This window comes from Chaetodon auriga, chromosome 2, assembly GCF_051107435.1.
Source record: "Chaetodon auriga isolate fChaAug3 chromosome 2, fChaAug3.hap1, whole genome shotgun sequence".
Taxonomy (NCBI): Eukaryota; Metazoa; Chordata; class Actinopteri; order Chaetodontiformes; family Chaetodontidae; genus Chaetodon; species Chaetodon auriga.
In genome coordinates, this window is record NC_135075.1 from 6384118 (window position 1) to 6404191 (window position 20074).

General features: G+C 42.8%; 1 protein-coding gene across 1 annotated transcript in view; it reads right to left on the reverse strand.

Annotated features, from left to right (window-relative positions):
• suclg2 (succinate-CoA ligase GDP-forming subunit beta) overlaps positions 1-20074 on the reverse strand; it is an 88667-nt gene that overhangs the window by 27026 nt on the left and 41567 nt on the right. Inside the window, exons 5-9 of the mRNA XM_076751367.1 lie at positions 18622-18774; positions 17495-17584; positions 16081-16177; positions 12435-12596; positions 10720-10862 (exon numbers count right to left, since the gene is read on the reverse strand). Of these exons, the coding sequence (XP_076607482.1) occupies positions 10720-10862; positions 12435-12596; positions 16081-16177; positions 17495-17584; positions 18622-18774 (645 nt within the window). The remainder of the gene's footprint in view (positions 1-10719; positions 10863-12434; positions 12597-16080; positions 16178-17494; positions 17585-18621; positions 18775-20074) is intronic.

The following is a 20074-nucleotide window of genomic DNA, read 5'->3' on the forward strand; positions in this document are numbered from 1 at the left end:
GCGATTTCTCCGGAGATGCGATGAAGCGAATGTTTCATGTGAGTCTCAACGTCTTCCCATTACGCTCGATAATAAAGAAGTGTGTGGATCAGACAAGAGGCTCGTATCAAATCAGGCCTGGAAAAGCCAATTACACCGACAATAATCTCTCGCTGTACTGCTGCCGGCATGTCTCGCCATACAAAGCAACAAATACCTGAAACACCACGAGTGGGGAGGATGGGCACTGAGGAGAGACAGGACATTTCAACAGACGAACTACACTTGCGAATGTTTGCTCATTAGGCTACAAAGCTTTAAGAGTTTTGGTATTTGCTGGCTGTCTGCTGAATATCATGTAAGATTCTTCTAATTTAAGTGAGAAAATCTTCATTTCAACATTCCATAGAGCGGACAAAAATGTTACAACCTTGGATGACGCAAAACACTACAGTGTCACTGAGGGTGTTACGGAGGCAGACAGCAAAGAGGAGCTGGTGTCTCAACCTATGACCCTGCCCGAAACCCAGGAGGCTGAAACAAGAGAGAGGGCAGAAGGGCTGCTGGATTTGAGAGTTGGGTCTGACTAAAATCAGAAGGTTAATGCAAGTCATTAAGAGCCTTGGGCCATGTTAGAACAAACACAAAGCATCAAGAGCCTGGGCACAAGCATATAATCCACACACAACTGGATGCATACACAGATACTGACTGGTGCTGGATTAAATATGCTCGCATAGCAGCTACAGAAAAACACGCAACACAAAATGATCAAGGCTAATCTTAAAATGACCCGTCTATCCTCAGCGCTGTTTGGAAAACAGCATCAATGCTCACTTTAATTTCGATACTACAGTAATGTTCTCTTCCACTGACCCTGTGATGCACAATGTCATATCAGCAGTCTTGTAATAAAAGTGTGAGGACTTGAGCTGTTACAACACAATCTGTTTTTCATCATCTATTTAGTCCAAACAAAATTAAAAGCATTTACATGGTTTGTCTGGGTGTGGTCACAATAAGGTTATGTCTGTGGTGTTGCCAATATTAGACTATTAGCAGGATAACAGCCTTTAGCTTCAGTTCTCTATCTCCCTTTTGTGAGTGTCATCTGTTACCAATAAGGCTGGGCAATCTAACTTTTGTCAGACTGTTCAATAAAAAAAATAAAGGGGGCTCTCCACTGATTTTACACATAAAGTTCAGTTTGCTCAGACTGTGAAAACAGTAGCATAATGTCTCCTGTGGCTTTCCAAAGCAACAGTGTCCAATGAAAGATGCTACTGAGGTGCATTATCGGAGCTTCTTCTTTTTTGTGAGTTAACCAACTTTATGGATGTGCAATACAAAACTCACTGGAGCACCTCTTTACGAGGAAGTTGGCAGCGGCATCAGATATTAATTATCCTTTCAATCCTCAGCCATATGGTGCAAAAGTATATCTGAGCTCTGGTTTAATACTACGATGTTCTGTTTTCTGAGTTTCCCTCAGGATGACAGTCCTTTTGTGAAATACCATATAATTCCCAGCCTTCGCAGAATCTCATGTGAGCCTCTGGAAGCAAAAACTTCCCGGCATGACAGATTGTTAATTTCAGGGTGTATTTCACAAAGTACCTGCTAATATATGTTGATATTGCGGCACTCTTCTACCTGCGCCTCCTGTGAATTGTGTATCTCACAGTGACCTCTACTGCAGTTAATGATGTGAGGTGTACTTTAACCATCTCCAGTCAAACAGCTAAGAAAAAACACATTTTCAAGGCTATGGCATGTTGTTAAGATTGCTGGCTATCATTTTTTTTATTCTGCTCATTAATTTACAGCAACATTCAACAGCAATTAACCTGCCTTTTAATGATGCAGGCTTAACCTCGACAAGCGGCTTCAAAAACATTACTCTCAATATCAGTCCTAGAAGACAGGAAAGGGCGCAACGTTTGTGTTGTCAGTGCATGGCTCAGAGAGCATGAATGATCTCATCAACCGGGTATTTGAATGGCCTCCCATAATCCCCCAACATGTGCCCACGTAAATGTCGGGAAGCATGAAATGAGGGAGGTCTAACAGTCCCACAATGTCTCTCAGCACTGGACATGGCTGCCTGTGATGGTGTCACTCCCTCAAGCCTTGGAACATGGACAGATGGAGAGATGGAGAACTGGAATGGTGGCAAAGGGTGGAGCAATGACAGCAGATGGTTTGGATGGAAGGAATCTTCATTTATAATACTGAGAGGAGTAGAAAAGCGGTTTGTAAGGATAAAACTGGCGAGCAACAGCATGCTCACATTTAATATGAGGCATTATCACGGGCTACTGATCCATGGCTATGTTGAAACCATGTGTGAAGAGTAAACACAGCGGAAGCACCGCTCTTATGGCATGATATTTATAGCTGGAGAGACTGGTGTGTTAGTGATAGTGCCAAGGCAATGGTTTAAGTTCATTTTGATCTGTTCTTCGGATGTCTCCTGGTTAGTGGTACGATGTGAAATACATGCAAATGGATGCAATAACGATTATGCAGTGTTCCACAAAGAAGCTGCTTCACTGCAGCAAGTAAAAAGTTAAGAGAGCTGAGTTACATGAAATCCAGAGTGATAATCACTACTGTAACGATTCTGACTTCCTAAACTGCGCAACACAAGATATATTTCTATTTCCTCTGATATCACAGTAAGAGCTCCTGCAGAGGCATATGAGAATAAATGAAGGCCTTCTTTGCTATGCCCTTCCTCTGAGCACTCGACTTCACAAGGTCACTCAATCACACACAGCACTCCTCCCTGTGGCATCCAAAGGCCCTATCTGATCACTGGCTGGCTCCCCCTGGCCCCATGGTGTGAACCAGGTGCTGCGATGACAAAACACTCCTGGCAGCAATAAGAGAACGAAGAGAGCAGAGCTCAATTAGCCCCAGCTCCAATCCCAGATCCTCTATTGATTTCCCACGGATGAGGAATGGCAGACAGGAGAAAGCTCAATCAGACATACCCATGGGACCTGTCTGTGTGTCCGTGGGTGGGTCTGTGTGTGAGAGACTCAACGGGGGATGAACTGGTACCAAGACGAGGGGCTGGGATAAGGTGAATAAATTAAGAATCCGTGGTCTTTATGCATATGTGACGGTTAAGTAATAGTGCTGTCTACTGGCGGTGCAGAGGAACATGACATGATTCTTTAAAAGCATGCTGTGCTATCCTAAGCCAGAATCAAATGGAGGCGACAGACAAGGCTTGAGATCCCTGAAGGGCAAATCAATCTGACAAGTCATCAGCTGCACGGTGCATCTCTGGACAATTCCTTCACTTCCTCAAATTAACCTTCACAAGAGGAATGAGAGGGAGAATGTATGAAGTCTAACAACCTCATTTGTCCTTCACTTATGTCTTGGACCTTCCCCCTTAGGTGCAAAGTGTACATTTTTGCCCAAATTCATGATGTGTGCATACATTTGTTATTTGGTCCATGACAGTGTGCGGATGTTATTTTGATGTATTTTCAGAGACTGGGTTCAAGAGTTTAGGCAACACAGAATGTGCGTATACATATTAGTGGGAGATCGGGGCAGCGTATGTGTGGAAGCTGTGTGTTGTTGCCAAACTCAATATACAAATATTCAAGTCAGAAGTCTGTAACTCTGCCCATGTCCAAGAGGTTCTGTGAAATTGAAAATATAAACCAATTTAAAATGCATACCATTAAGCGTGTCTCCATTCATCTAACGTACATGTTAGACTCTGCAGCAGAATCGTTCTTGCTCGCCCACATGTGCGCTCTGTGTGTCTGTCTCATATGCTACTAGAATGTAACATTAAATGATGATTGGAAATGTTTAGCAGCATTCATACCTGGCTGTCTTGATTTATGGTTGCACTTATGAGTTGACTTACCTTCATTATGAGGGATGTGCAGCTATATTGATCTTTAAGGACAATGCAGGTTTTCAACTATCTCTACTGCAAATGTCATTAACTCTACTAAGACCTCTTACTACTTTTACAAAAAACAAAACTGGACTGCAACAAAGTAAACAGAGCAAAGTGGAAGCGGATTGACTATAAAGAGAGAAAAGAAAAAAAGACAAGAAAAAAGGATGAGCTGTCCCGTAAATCCGGAGCAGGAGTATAACTTGACAATGGTATGAATGTCGGTGGTAATCATGCAAAAACTTCCTTAGTTTCATGGCTGCTAGAGACTTGTTCAGAGAATATATGGAAAATAAATGTGGTAAAGAAAAACAGAATATATCTAAATCTAACACTGCTGCTTCCTGTCAACTGATGTCATGTTTGGAAAGAAAACAAAAACAGGACAACTGCTGGTGAGGCTGAACTCTGATTTATCAAAGCTAGGCTGTACTTAGCTAAGAAATGGGCGAGAGCTGTTTATCTGAAGGGTCCAGCTGACACGTGAGTTCACCAAGCAAAGGGGCGGCTCCCCTTCACTCAGCCCATTCACTCACTCTGCATCAGTCTATACCTGTATGCTTCTCTACGGTTGCACAACTGAGTTTTGAAATTTTGCCCCATATCTTGAAAACTTTGAATGGACAGCCTTGGAATGTGTACTTACATTAATGCATGCATACACGCACACCCACGCACGCACAAGCTATGCAACAGAAAAAGAAATCGTACACATTAATACATAGAGCTGAACACGGCGTCCAATTACACTGCATTTGGCTCATGGTGAACACATTTCAAGGACTAACACAGGGTCAGTGCACTCTGGGTTTAGCCTGTAACATAAGTTGCACACATTGCTGCCATGGTTTTAAATGTAGTAGAGCAGAAGAGGTCCCATGATAGACAAAAACCCAACCCTATATCTGTCACTACAGCAAGATTTTAATGCACTGTTAGCAAATCTGCAGGAAAACCATTACATGCAGGTAGGGCCTTTCTCTTATAATGGCAAACCAATACAATGACCTGTACAGCATATAACTGAAAAGGACATATATCACCCAGAGAGCCACTTCTCCCTTAAAGCACTTAAAGCCCCATGCCTGTTATAAGCAACGTTCACTCTGTCTGTGGCTCTGCCTGGCCTCAATATGGTAGCCCCAGTGTGATGGCTGGACTAAGTGCTCGCTCCTCCGTGGCTGGCCCCCCTGTTTAGTACTTGTGTAGTATTCTGCATTCTGGGAATGAACTCCATTACCATGGTAGCTTGTTTTTTTCCTTTCCCTCCTTTTCTCAGCGGCTTTGCATTGCTTGTGTTTATGGCACAGGCAACCAGCATTTCCCCCCCGGGGCCCTCGGCTTCAGGCAAAAAGGTGATTTCTTTGCCTCCAAAATAACACACCATGGGGCTCTAACATCACAGGTGACTCTTGTGATTAAAAGTTGCTGGGGTCCCTGGAGGGCTGCATGTGTGTGTGGATGTGTGTATGATGTGGATGCCACAATACAAGCATGTTTTTGCATCCATTTGTGTTTCTGCGCTGTGACTGAGTGGTCTGTGTGATTTGCATCACAGTCATGTGCTGCAGCACTGCAAGGACACAGGCCTGTAAAAGAGAGCTCTGTCCTTTCCCATCCAGCCTGAAGACAGGATGGGGCACCTTTCACAGTGCATTTCTCTGGTTCACCTGGCTTGGACCAGAGCCACTGCCTCGCTGTGACTCCATACATGTTGAGGACTTGAGGCACATTGGACATGGCCTCAGACATCTCCATGTGAGGATGAGAATGGCAGTGCCTTTGCTCCTGCAGGATTTAGCTAGCGGGCATGAAACTGAGGGGGAGCTCCTCACATTGACTTTAACAGGATTTAGCTAGATGAAAGGCTACAGGGAAGAAAAGAGAGATACAAAGAAGAGAGGGACTGGGAGAAAGAACACATAGAAACGGAAAGAGCTGAAGGAACCACAAGAGACTGGCAGGAAGACACACTGTGGCACCGCTATAAAAGTCCAGGTATGTATCACCATGGAAGTAGTGCTGAGTAAAACCAATAATGGCACCTTCACAGAAAACAGAAGATAGTGTTGGAAAGGTAGTAGTAGTGGTGTGTCCCCTGTAGAGGGGGAGATGGGACTTAGAGCTGGTTAGGTTCAGGAGTGTCACAGCAACAAGCAGTAAAGTGGTTAAAGAGGGAACGCAGGTGAGTTAAAGCAGAGTCACTGAACTGGAAAGAAGGAAAATAGCATGTAGTTTTGCTTGAGGGCAATAAGGGCTGAAGCACTGGGAGACGTGCACAATAATCCCACACAAACAGGAGGAGGTGCAAACGCAAACAAAACACTAAGCATTGCACACACATAAGCACGCACGCACACATAGCCATATATTACTCATTATGAGGACATTGTGTAGACTTGCCTTCCTTAAGGGGGACAAAATGCACGTTCTCATAATGTAAATCATTAAATTTTAGAGTGAAGACTTGGTTATGGTTAGGGCAAGTCTCTAAGAAATGAATATAAGACTATGTAATGTCCCCAGAAGCATGCGTGTGTGCCTATACACGCACCCACACACTTGCCCAGGAGGCGGGTGGGTCACCCATCTGAACTAATGCTAATGTGCCAATCTGTGTTTTCACCTTAGGGCGGGGCCTCCTCACTTTCCATCCCTGCTCCGCCTTCACCACCGCAGCAGTGCCACGAACTACAGCATCATGCACCAGACCTTTAGGTAACGACTGAGACAGCAAACACACACACTGCAAGCTTTCACACAGAGTTACATACTGTAGGTTTCGTAATGTATGCACGCAGACTAGATGTGCCACAACACGCCAGTTTGTGCTCATCTAACTATAATAATATCACCAGGAAATGCTAAATGGGCCGAGAGTCGCCATTTGACTTTTAAAAGTTGCATTATTTTTATATTTTTTTTTTCTTACAGTATATTTTTGTTCTTCCACTTCATTTACTTTTTGTTTCACAGGCACACAGAAACACTGAGCGGCAGGCAGAACATTCACAACACACAAGAGCTGGAATGTGACTGGCTCTCTGCCAGTGTCAGGAGAACAAAACGTTACTCTGAGAGGGAAAGACTTCATCCATCCGCGGTTCACTGAAATACTTTGCATTCTGTAAAACGGACTGAGAGTGTGTTGATTGTGAATAGAAACACAAAGCTGATAACCAGCTGACACAGCTGACCTCACAATTGATCTCCACAGTCACCACGCTACTCTGCAACATGGCAGAATTAAGATGTTGTGCTATTGGCTTACACAACAGTGATTCCAAAAAAAGCTGGGATGCTGTGCAAAAACATGAACAAAACAGATTTTTTTTTTTTTTCTGTTGTTGTTGTTGTTTTTCTTCGTTCCAAACAAGTTGGAACACAAGTAACAAAAACACCTGTTCGGATCATTCCACAGGTAAACAGGTTCATTGGTGATAGTATCATGATTGGAAGGAACATCCTTGTAAGGTTGTTCACAAACGAGGATGGATCCACACAGTGATTAATTTGAAATATTATTCTAATGATGCTGTTGTGATGTACAGACTTTTCCCATGTTAATTAATAGTTTGATATAGTGGTGGCCCTTGTACTGACACACACCAACAACAAGGGTGTGTTTTAGAAAAATGTCATCATTTACTCTAGTCCATAAAAATTACAGAAAACTGCCTTAAGCCCAGAGAACAAAATGGATGTTGAGTTGGACAAAGCATCCATCTGCCACTTTCTTTACAGCACTGGCACAAGGCAATAACGAGGTTATTTGGCTGTCGGTATTTGCTGCCTGGTCCTGCTTCGTGCCTGCAGGTGATGTGAGGGAAACCTCAATAAATTCAGCCATTCTGTCAACAAACTGTTCTATACGTGGATATGAAGAAAGTGGAGCTATTTATTTTAGCATGAAAAATAAATATGTCCCCGCTTAAAAAGCCAGGGGCCGAAATTCAAACAAAGCTGAATGGTCTAGTACACTCAGCTGAGCTACATCACATCTCACATATTTAACTGGCACGCTGGGCTACACACTGCTTTATGATTTTTTTTTTTTTGTCTCAATCATTTCATTTTGAATTTTTTTTTTCCCCCCATGTTGTTCCCACTTCGCATATAGTATCCCATTTCATCTCTTCCCTCTTCCCTGTTCTCTCAGAGAATAAAGATGTTTAAGGTAATGAATGCTGTAAGGGTAGACACTGGAGAAGTGAGCAAACAAGAAAAAGGAGGCTTTGTCATCCCAGACTCCGTCTCGGCTATTCAGTGCGAGCAGTACACTCACATCACTTCCACTCCTCTCAGCACAATGAGCCTGAGACATCAAAGCGGAGACTGAGAGGAAGAGAGCGAGAAAGACGGAGGGAGGGAGACCAAAGCAAAAAAAAAAGCGACTGAGGAAGAAAGAGTGGAAGACAGACACCGAAATACCTGTTTTTGTTGAAATGTATGGCGTCATTAGAGCAGGATATTTCCTGCTATACCGCCTGTCTGATATGACTTCTCCACAGCGGAGAAACCATTCTAACCTTCCCCGTGGCCTCTTATGAAACGCACACATATATGCAGCAGAACATGAAGTGCCGTTCCCTGCAGCTGCTGTGGAACTCATTTTCCTCGTGGCAGCGCTGGTGGAAATAAGCAGTCTTGTAACATATGCTGTTGTTTTTTTTAAAAAATAGGCAGAACAATAATGATGTGAAATGAAAGCAAAGCAGTCCATCTGGGACTTCAAACGGCGAAACAACTGTCAACTATAGGTCGCGTATTTGAAGGCCATCGGCACTGATTGCCTTGATATTTCAGGCAAATAAGCAGAACAGTGCTCTTTCCAAAAACTTATTGACACGTGGAATCAATAACTTTGCGTTGTCACATTCACCTAGGCAAGAGCCTGATTTCAATTTTGTATTTCTGCACACACATTTTTGCTGTTCGGGAGTGGTAATTTGTGGAGATAAGAAAAAAAAAATTACTAAATGCAAATGAGCTGCTCTGTCTCTCTCGCTTTTATTGTGAAATGATTAACATTCCCTCCACAGACCTGAGCAGGTTTCTCTGCTCCCCTGGTTGAAATGCTAATGGTGCTTCCAACCCAGTTTAATGTCAATCCTATTCCACTTTTTTCCCTTGTTGGGAGGAGCTCCTGGTCTCTATTTCCATATACAGCAGCAGGAGGAACAGACAGCAGGCTTACTCCCCCATCTGGATCTGGGGAATCAGCCCAAGACAGAGAGAAGGAGGAACAGGAGGAGGGTAGAGGAGGATCCTCTTGTCCACGCGGGAGCGTTTTTTTTTGGGTGGGGGCAACAATGAATGCAGACTTTAAAACCTGATTGTGCCTCTGCAGAATTCCACCTCGTTTTAAAAGCATTCAGTAATACGTAATAGTAATAGACGATGGCCCCGTATCAGGAGAGAGCGACAAGTCTTTGTAGTTTTCTTTCTCCCCTATTGATTGCATTTCTTTTCTATCCACCATATTCATTTTTATTTTCGGCTACAGACCGCTGGGCTGAATTCACGTGAGACCGAACAGAATCTACACACAGTGGAAACTTGAGCGAAGCAATGAATCACACGCTGGAGTGTTAAGGTTGGTTGGTTTTTAACATTCATCTGTAAAGGTGTGAAACACCAGTCTGTGCACTGCTGTGCGATGAATATAAGACAGAACTTAAAAAATGTCCCTCACAACTCACACAGAGTGAAAAATTCTACAACTGAGTATTAGGTTTAGATGAAATAGAGTTTTCTAGAGGTGTAATATTGACAGAATATCTATTTTAAGAGCAGACTGCGTATCAGTCTGTATTCACAGCTTCTCCATTGTGTCTGCACGTGTAAATTCAGTAAGCTAGCATTATCATATTAAGGCATGTTAAATTAAGGGAGTGTGTGAGAGTGTGAGATGCCACCTCTCTGGTAGATAAGTAACCCATGAAGCGGCTGTTGAACGTGGCAAATCCCAAATGTTTAGATATCTTTAAAAATTAGCATGAAACACACGTTCGAAAGATTTCCCGTCAAGTCAAATCAGCATGTGTAAATAAAGATAGAAATAAAGAAGGGGCAGAGGATGGAGTCGCTATCAAATGCTTCTCTATATTCCATACAACCAAGCTTGCCAGGGATGATAACACAGAGACAACCGGAGATCAGTCCAGGAATGTGGGAGTGACAGCAGCGGGGGAATTAGCGGTGTGATGACTGTCAACACACAATCGGCACTGCGGTATCGTTACAAGGCTCATGTTGTTTAGTTTGGAGTTATTAGCTTTCTGAACATAGAGCTGGATCACTTGTAAAACACCCCAAACTGCCACTCATCCGATGCTGCAAGACTTCCAGAGGCATGCTGTGAGTTAAATTTGCATGTGAGCATTCATTTTGAGTTGTTAATAGGCACATGTGTGGATGCATGTGTGACTCTTTAAAAGCCAACTCTTATTGCAGAGCGCAGAGCAGAGATTCATCACACCACTGCGACTGAAAATGATGGCATATAATCACCCAGACGCCCAGACTCTGTTTCGCTCACTGAAACATGGACATATGCCAAGGTCCCTTGTCTAATGAGCACTGTTGTCTAAGTGACAAAGCGCTAACCAGATAGTCAGGGCTTTATCAATGTGCTATGACAAAATACGTGACAGCAATATTGAGGACAATTCAACAGGTGGTAAAACAGCTCTTTTTTTTTTTTTGCGAAAGACATGCTTGAAAATGAGCAACCAATTTGGCTTATGTACTCAGTTGTTACAGTCAAGCCTTGCAAGAAAAACATTTCTTGAACACTTCGTCCCTACCTTAGGATCAGCAGTGAGCAGCTTAAAGGCCTCGTACACCTGCCTCTCTTTGACACCTCCCCCCAGGTCCAGGAAGTTAGCGGGCTTTCCTCCATGCAGGTCAATGATGTCACATGTGGCCATGGCCAAACCGGCTCCATTCACTGTAAAAATGAACTGCGTCAGTTCAGTTCATGTGCCAAAATGTGCACTGAGGATAACTAAAAGGCAGACACGTATTTAGTGAGACTAACGGCATCAAGTGTACTAATAATGAATAATTTAATTTACCATGTATCAAACTTGATTATTAGGTGTAATGAAGGAAATCTGTCCCTAAAAATAGAGTCTGCAGGATTGTTGGTTAGTGTTTGTAAACAAAGAGTTTTCCTGCATCCACCATTTCCATCCTCCTCTTGGATGCATGCTGCTTATGGTCTGGCACCTGGTCGCTACCCTTTCATAAAGTCCTGATCTCACCTGCACGTTGTTATTGGCTGAAGGGCTAAATACCAACTGCCCAAAGGTTGCAGCCCAGAAACACCCCGACCGCAGCAAAATATGAAGAAAAAAAAGACAGAGGGCAGGGTCTCTGCAGGCAGGCTGTCACACACCGCCAGTCAGTCATAAGTACTGATCGAGAGGGATTACTTTGTATGAACATATACATTGTTTGTCAAGAAAATAGTATACCTCTAATGGTCACATTTACCTTGATTCTGGATGAGTTCATTAAAATAACACTGCAGGAGGTGAAGGAAAGATGACATGCACTGTAAGAAACACCCACAAAGGAATCCAGCACTGAATTATTAACCAAGAGCAAACAGCTACAGAAAAAATAAAAAGTCACACTTAAAAAGTGAATCGGTTGGAAATCTTCTAATCAGGAACATTCAATACTTCAAGTCGTGCAAGACAGAAAATTTGATTTTGTCTCCACTCTCGACTTCAGAGAAAAGAGCGTTGATTAAAAGAGGTTCTTCTCCTCTTTTTTTTTTTTCTGCGGCCTGTGTCATCATTTAGCCAACTGCCAGCACGGCTACCCTGCTGAGTTGTGCGGGTGCCAAGTGCACAAAAATGTCTTACCTCATTTGGTTTAGCTAAGCTGAACTTGCGTCCTGGCAAGCTCCCCGACCGAGGTCTCAATAAAAGGGAAATTCACTTTAACAGCTGTCACTTTGGTGGCTTACAGAGCTCTCAAGGAAGCTGCAGGGCCTTAAAAGCTGTTGTTACTTTAAGAGAGGCTGGGAGCTGGGGATGCAGAATGGGTGTGTGCGTGTGCGTGTGTGTAGGGAGGGTGGGGGGGTGGGGGGTAGTGCTAACAGACATCTAATGTGTTTATGAGGCTACGGGGTAAGATGCGAGAGCACCTGTTAGTGCTGCTGTACACTGTAAAAGCTTTGATTTATGACAAGAGAGGGGGCCTTTAATGAGAATGCTAACAATCTGGCTCACTGGAGACTTTCTGGGCGGATTATAGCTAATTAGAACGCATTGGTTACGGCAACATTCCTTCTGGAGTCCTCAGAAAGCTGCTTGTAATGTGGACTGGAGGAAAGCCCAGGCTGCCTTTACTCTGACTAAGTTTTAACTGTGTCCGAGCTTTTCACTTATGTGACTTAAGAGACGCGTTAAAGCCTTATGCCAGGAGGGGGTCGCTTATGGGACAATTCATTTAATGCTTGCCGTGCGTGTGCAGGAATGAGTTCTGTAGCAGGGTTTTCTCTCCATACCAAAGCAGGCAATGTTTCCGTCCAGTCCGATATATTTGAGATCCCACTTGGCCGCCTCCATCTCTGTGGGGTCGCTCTCTGTCATGTCGTCCATGGCAAACACGGCTTTCTGACGGAATTCAGCATTGTCGTCAAAGTTGATCTTAGCATCAAAGCAAACCACTGGAGAGATGACAAAGGCAGAGTTAGGAATAAAGACAGCAGCAGAGGATGCATTAAAAGCGAGAAAGAGGGAGATAGCGGGCGAGGGAAAAGGGGAGAGAAGGAGGACTTCAGACATAAAAAGCCAACTAATTATCATTTCTAAAACCTGAAATTAATGAACTGAGTGGTGTCCCCTCGGCCTACTGGTCTTAATTATTTCAGAGGTTGGCTCACTAAGGAATGGGTTTTTGACATTGCCTCTAAGGGATAGACCATTATAGTAAATGGACATTTCCTTTACACTTCAAAGAGAGTGCATTTCAAAGAAGCTTCACTCATGAAGCTACCTGGAAAAAAACGTAATAAATTAGTCAAAAGGCTTTTTGTACGCACAATATTTAAAGTGATTGTCCCTTATCTTATAGGAGCAGTTCAACAGCGTACAGTACATAGCACAGCATAACGACTGGAAACAGGGAGAAACACGTCAGTCTCCGTTTAAAGGTAACAAAAGTAGCACAGTTAAAGCTCAAAGCGTCAAATCTTGTTTAGTTCGTGCAGAAGCTTTAGTGTAAAACCAACACTTTGCAGTTTCACAGGAGGTTATGTGCGGACTGTTTCTTCATTGGGGATGTGAGTTTTGGCTTGCCGTTGCTGTGTGAGGATTGAAGGAATCACTGTATTAATAATGTAAAGTCCGGGCACATCACCAAACGTAAACCTGCATGTTTCCCCCGATCTCCACTCTTTGTGCTAAGCTAAGCTGCTGCTGGCTGTAGCTTCATATTTACCAAACAAATAGAGAGTGGCATCAAAATCATCTAACTCTCAGATAAGAAAGCACGCAACGATATTTCCTCAAAGGTCAAACTGTTCATTTAAATGAAATTCGAGGTCATTTTCATTGTTCATTTCTCTTTCAGACATCAGTAATCTGCTTGCAACAATAAAGATTTAAATAAATTCAACCATCACTACATGTAACCATTATGGGTCTAAGAGAAAATATGGTCATATTCATAAAACCTTGAGAATCAGCTTTTCTATGCCTGGTAGGCTGCAGCCATATAATTCACATGTAATTGCGAGAGAAGGTCACAATATGTGGACACATGAGAAGAGGCTTTGAGAGTCACACACAGACAAAGAGACGTAAACAAAACACACACACACACTGTGGACACATGGTACATGCAGCGTGCAGCCTCTGCCAGGACTGGAGGGAAGACATACCGCGTCCTCCAGGTAAAGGAGTACCCCCATTATGCATTTCCTTTTGTTTTTGTTTTGACACCTCTATTATTGAAGCCCATCTACAAAATGAACTGAGCTACTACCAAATGAGACAAAAAAAAAAAAAAAGTTCCTTTCCAATACATGTCTGCCTAACGCCTGACGGAAAATGGCTGTGCTCCCTTATGACGTGACGAGATGGAACCAACAAATTAATTGTTTTCGACGTGAAGCTTGTCTGCAAAGCCCGCCTCAATCAAAGCCACTGCTTCTTCCTGCTGGTGGAAAGACTCACACCTCTCACTAAAAAAAATCATTGTTTGAAAGGAGTCATTTCATCCATTAATATTCATGAGAAATCATGAAACACCCAACTTTCTCTTGTCAATCTTTGATAAAGCGTACTTTGAACAAGAATCTGTTTTTGAGGAGACTAAATAACATCAAAGATGCGATGCGTCTTCAGCGCGTTGTAATACGTCTCGATAGGACACATCACAGTCAATCTGTGGCGAGCGCTGCAGATAAGACATTGATTCTTATTTCTTCCGCAGAAAAAACAAAGTTCAGTGCAAGTTCAACAAAAGCAGCATCACAATAGCGGGAATATGCATTGTGACTATATATAATGCCTTTCTCATCTGGATGGTGAGCACCTGAAATGCTAATCTGCTAACCTCCACTTGTGTCATGTTGAGAGAATTTATTGTGGGAGTGACAATGGGGGACTGAAACTTACCACATCTCTACGCTTCTTTGTGTTTTAAATGTTTTTCATCTATCAGGGAATACTTTCGACAGGGATGGAGGTAAACACATGCAAAGACTATTCAAAGTGGACTGAGGTAAGCTGGACCCACAGCTACAGTAAACAATGACGCATGCAAACTATCATTTGACACAAAAGACGCCTGCAGCTACTAATGGCAGAATCGTCCTTTAAAACTGAGCACACGCTGTTTCGGATCAGCTCTTCTGGGAGACAATTAGAGTTCCATTTAAGACTTTTAAAGACCTCTTCAAAGACCAAGTAGTAATTGATAATAATAATAATAATCTATGTGCTTTGGCCAAATCAGGACTGCTATTTTCCACGGCCTTTACAGCATAACGATGAGCTGAAGGCCTGAATTTGGACTTCAGTCTCACTGTGACCGTTTATATTTGAAGAACTGAGAGTTGACTGACAGTAGAGATATTATTTTTTGCTTGACTGCACAATAGATTTATCCTGAATCGAACTACTTAAACTTCATTTCAATAGACTGAACATGTAATAGGTTAGACTGCACTGCTCTAAAGACATTGAACTGAGGATGGTTTCCTAACCTTCTAATTCATTTTCTATTCAAAACACTAAATTTCTCTCTTCTAACAGAAGTATTGCAGGCCAGTGTGCGAAAGTAGTTCTGGTCCAGCTCGTTAAATATCTTAAGTATATTAGTATTTATTATGAGATATTCTAAGAAAGTTGGGTTGATCTCGCCGATCTCATTTTCCAACAATTATATTTAGCAAATAAGTAGAAAATAAGCTTACTAGGGTTAAGCATTAAGCTAGCTTCAGGTTCCACACACAGAACTTCAGACTTTGACGCTGAAGAGTTTGACTAATCCTAATAATTGTTTAGACTGAAACATAATTCATATCGAAGCAATTTCAGCAACTTCTTAGGCCTGATACACAGTATGTATACAGTACGGAAAATGAATTTCAACACCGAGCTTATTCGACGTCTTAGATATTTGTAGAGTATCCCTGAGTGGTTAAATGAGGGATGTGTCTGTAGCTGTTGCTGTAATTCCTCATTGTAATTCCTCATTAATAGTTGATGATAGACTGTACGCCTTCAGTTAATCATCAACAACTAGGAATCATCAACAAACATCAACATGCTATGAATTTGGAGAGCTGTGCTCCCTGAGGCCGGTTGGATTTTGATCCAGACGAAGTCATGCTGACAAGAAACTGACGTCAATGTGTTGCAATTACACTTCACACTCTGAAATGCATTCAGACCTGGAGGATAGCATCCCACAGTCACTGATTAGGAGGTGGCTGCCTGTTCATGCAAAAATGCAGAATTCTCCATTTAAAGTGTTGAAACATTCCAGATGTTCGACATGATTCAGAGGCTGTTAATGACAGAGACATGCACAGACACACACAATGCACACTCAAAGAGAGAGGCCAAGTGCCTGCGCACACACTCTCACACACACACACACACAAAGACACAAAGACAAGCATTTTCTATGATACAAGGTACCTTGTCCTTCGGGAGTCTCTCCGAGAGGATTGACTTCGACTTGAGTGGCGTCGACTTTCAGGAACAGATCATAGAGCCTCTTAATCTGATCTGCTGCCTGCGAGGTCCACAGAGGACAGTAATTACCTGATGGTTCGGCTCTGAGCAGCCGGCCCCACCAAGGCCACTCAGCCGCCGACACACGCTACATAAAACATGGCAAATAACCTTAAACATCACGCTGTCTGAGTTTGTTTTGCATGAGTGTGTATGTCTCTGTGCTGTAGGGAAAAATGATTTTCACTTTTTCTCACAAGGTGTGACAACTGGCAAATGGAATACAGCACGTACTAGCACACTTTGATCTCATGTGGTTACATACAAACATGACATCACAATGCACATTTCAGTCACATTTCAGTCGGATCCAAACATATGTTTGTTTGTTTGTTTTTGGTTAATACTGTTTCATACAGGATTGACATTTCCAAACAGTGCATGGGTAAAAGATGAATGCAGCAACTTGCCACAAAGCTTAAATCATCTCTGTCAAAAACCCCATTTTAAAATGATCTCGATTGATATCTCTATTTCTGCAAGTGTTCTTCAGTAATGAAGACAGCTTGACATACCAGTGCAAGTCTGCTAAATGCACAGTTCCAGACAGTCCACAAATCTCACTTACTTTTTTCTGTCACACACACACAACCAATATAGGCACGCACACACACCTGCACCTACACAAAGATCCTGTCATCCCATAGCTCATTCAAGGCAGTAAAGGTTTTTTTTTTATATCTGCAATTATCCCTAAATTAAACAGCCTGGCAGCTGACTTGCCGCAGCCATGGAAAAGCATACCGACAACGCAGACGCTGCGTGTTATATGTGTGGAAAGACTCTGTGCTAATCTGATTCCTCATACCACGGTTCCTGTGAGCAAGAACACAAATAAGTGATCTGATGCCAGGAGACAAATGGTTTTTTAAATGAACTCTACAGCCAAGCACACATACCCATTCTGACTGTGAGCTGTATGCTCTTCTTCCTTGGCCTCGTTTTACTTAATATTCCTTTCATTTGTAGAATTTGACATGACAAGAAAAACCTTTTGTTTCACTGCCCTCAAAATTGTAGGTTGCTCATTGAGATGTGATTCACTCACAGATTTAATGTATGGCATGATCTGTCAATTAAAGGTATCATTAATCATGTCACCTCCCGCAGCCTCGCACAGCGCTGTGCGTCACTGCCAGATATGACAACAGACTGCCTGGCATGTGAGTCTGCTAATGACACTTCACAACTTGCCTCTGGAAAACTAATAATAGCCAAAGTTTGGTCTGTTTGTGAATGCAGACATATCTGTCTCTGTATACGTGCATGCATGTGTGCGTCGTAGATCTTTCTGCTTTGCATTGAGTGCGGCCATTACCTGTCTCTGCAGAGGTCCTTTGAAACCCAAATTAGCTGCCATGCGAAGTGCCTGGTCGTCTCGCACACCTTCAAATATATCTATGACTTCCTATAAGATTCGCAGTGAAAGTGAAAGAAAGAGGGAGAGGAAAAATGGACAAAGGGAGTGAGGGAGAACAAGAAGCTCCAACGCTGGACTATAATTTGACACAAAGCGGATGTTCATATTAAACTGCTGACATCATAATTAAGCAGTGGCAAGCTGCCAGACATGGAGAAAAGGGAGAGCTGGGAGTGAAACGATGGATTTATGATCACTAGACCATCATATCTTTGACTTTCGGATACAGAGAAGCTCTTATCATTTTTCTTTTCTAGGTATAAAAATGGATGAAGGAGTTCAGGATGTACAGTGGTGGAGAAAATAAAACATAGTAAAACTGCAGCTGTCGTTAGCAGTTTCAATCAATTCTGTATAAACTAAGTCTGGACCAAATAGATTTTAATGAGATGTGTGAAAGGTATACTGCTCTATCGTGTGTGTTGGACAGCAGCAGCACCACACACACACATGCAGCTGTGTATTGCACGTATAATCTGAAATCTTCAGTGGAAATAATGAATGACATAAATCCCAGCAGGATCTTTACAATCTGCTCCAACATTTGTAGACTATAGCAAATGAAAGATACACGGCAATAGAAAATGCAGGCGAACTCCATCTGTAATGTTTAAATTATACATCTGTTTACACTGACAAGGACCTGTTGCAAAGCAGCCAAGTGATGACAGCGGAATAAGCTCTGCAAATGGAATCTATGTAACTAATAGCCAAAATAAAACACAGAAGGTGGTGTGTTTGTGTGTGTTTGTTCATGTTAAGCTTCAGAGTATTGCTGTATGTGTTCAGCTGGTGCACTGCACATGTAGACAGGACAATAAATTTAATTGAATTAGCAGGAAATACGATCAGAGCACAGCTTCCATCTGTAAGGCCCAATGGGCAATCCAGTCCTGGCCTGAATTCAAACCAAATAAAACTTATTTACGGGAGGAAAATCTTTGAGCAAAGACAGCGCGGGATTTGCACTTCTTATTCTTCCCATTAGATATTGTAGTGAGGAGTATAAAGCACAAATCACAAACCTTAAAGATGAGCTCGGGGCTGCTGGCGGCTACCTCCTCAATATCCATACCCCCCTGGGGGCTTCCGACCATGACGGGACCATTGCAGGAGCGGTCCATCAAAATGGCAAAGTAGGTTTCCCTGCTGATGTCCAGGGCCTCTGCAACCATGACCTGGACATGGCACAGCAGGAGAAAGAGGGGCGGCTCGAGGAATGTGGCTACAATTCTGATTTGACGTCATGATCACGTAAAGGGAGGTTCTCCTTTAGCCCACGTAAAAAAAAAAAAAAAAAACTTTTCTAGGCACATTAGAGAGCAACTTTAAAAAGGTCCTCAATATGAGATTGAGCACAATTACACAGGCAAATAAGCAGTGTTCATAGATTGCCAGAATCTATGAAGCATAGCTCTGAGAAAATCTCTTATGCTGCGAATGAGAGAAAGGCAGGCAAATAGAGAGGAACTTTATGTTTTGAGTACGGCAGATAAGCACAAAGAGGAAGCAAGCAAGAGGCTCATTTGGAAAAGAGAGGGGAAAAAAAGCTGACAGGGAACTATCAGTTGCTTGGTGGTTAATGGGCTGCAGGTTTTCTGGATGGAGTGTTTGTTTGAACATGCACAGCCGTTATGTTCTGCATCCAGCCTATCGCTCAGCGAATGAGGATGGATAGCTTTCTATTCCCACCGTGGGAACAGACAGCGCTCCTATCTCCTTGTCCAAATGTTGTCTTCTCCAGTCACTCAAAGGTTCTCTCAAGTTCCCTGTTGTTTGACTTGCAGCCCGATTCTTCACTCAAACTAAAGTTATTGGATTCCCACTGTCTTGTTCTTTCTGTTTTCAGTCAAACTCCTGTTTTTGTCTCCTACAGTTCTCTTCCACAAGCATCTTTAACACCTCGTGTCTCACCTCACCCAGTCTTGTCTCCTCATCCCTCTATTAGCACCATGACAGCAAATCCTCATGGATGCTGAAGTACTGCCCCCTTATTTCTGTGCTGTTTTCTGCTCTGTGGTGCAGTATGGGCTGAGGGTTGATGCACACCCCGTTGGCAGGTTGACAGCCAAGGTCTGGCTGTCATCTGACAGACCAGATTGTGATGACACTGGTGCTAGATCCTTCAGGTCAGTCGATGGCTGCTCTCGCCAGGTTTGATTTCCGTGGATATTCTTGGTGAAACAATTAAGATGGCCAGTTGGAGGTCAAGTCTCTTCCTGCTCACATTTAATTCAAGTTTTGTCCAATTTATTTTGTTGTTTGTTTGCCTTTTCCTCTGCCTCTGAGCCATGGAGTTACTTCTGAGCTTGTGAACTTCCTGGTCCGCAGGTGCTTTTCTTTTCTTTTCTTTTAGTGAAAAGTCACTCTCATTTGATTTCATCTAAACTCTGCAGTAGGAGTAGGAGCAGGAGTTGGGTGGAATCGGGGGTAGCAGGGATAAACAGAGGAGGAGATTCACAGAAAGAAAGCAGGATC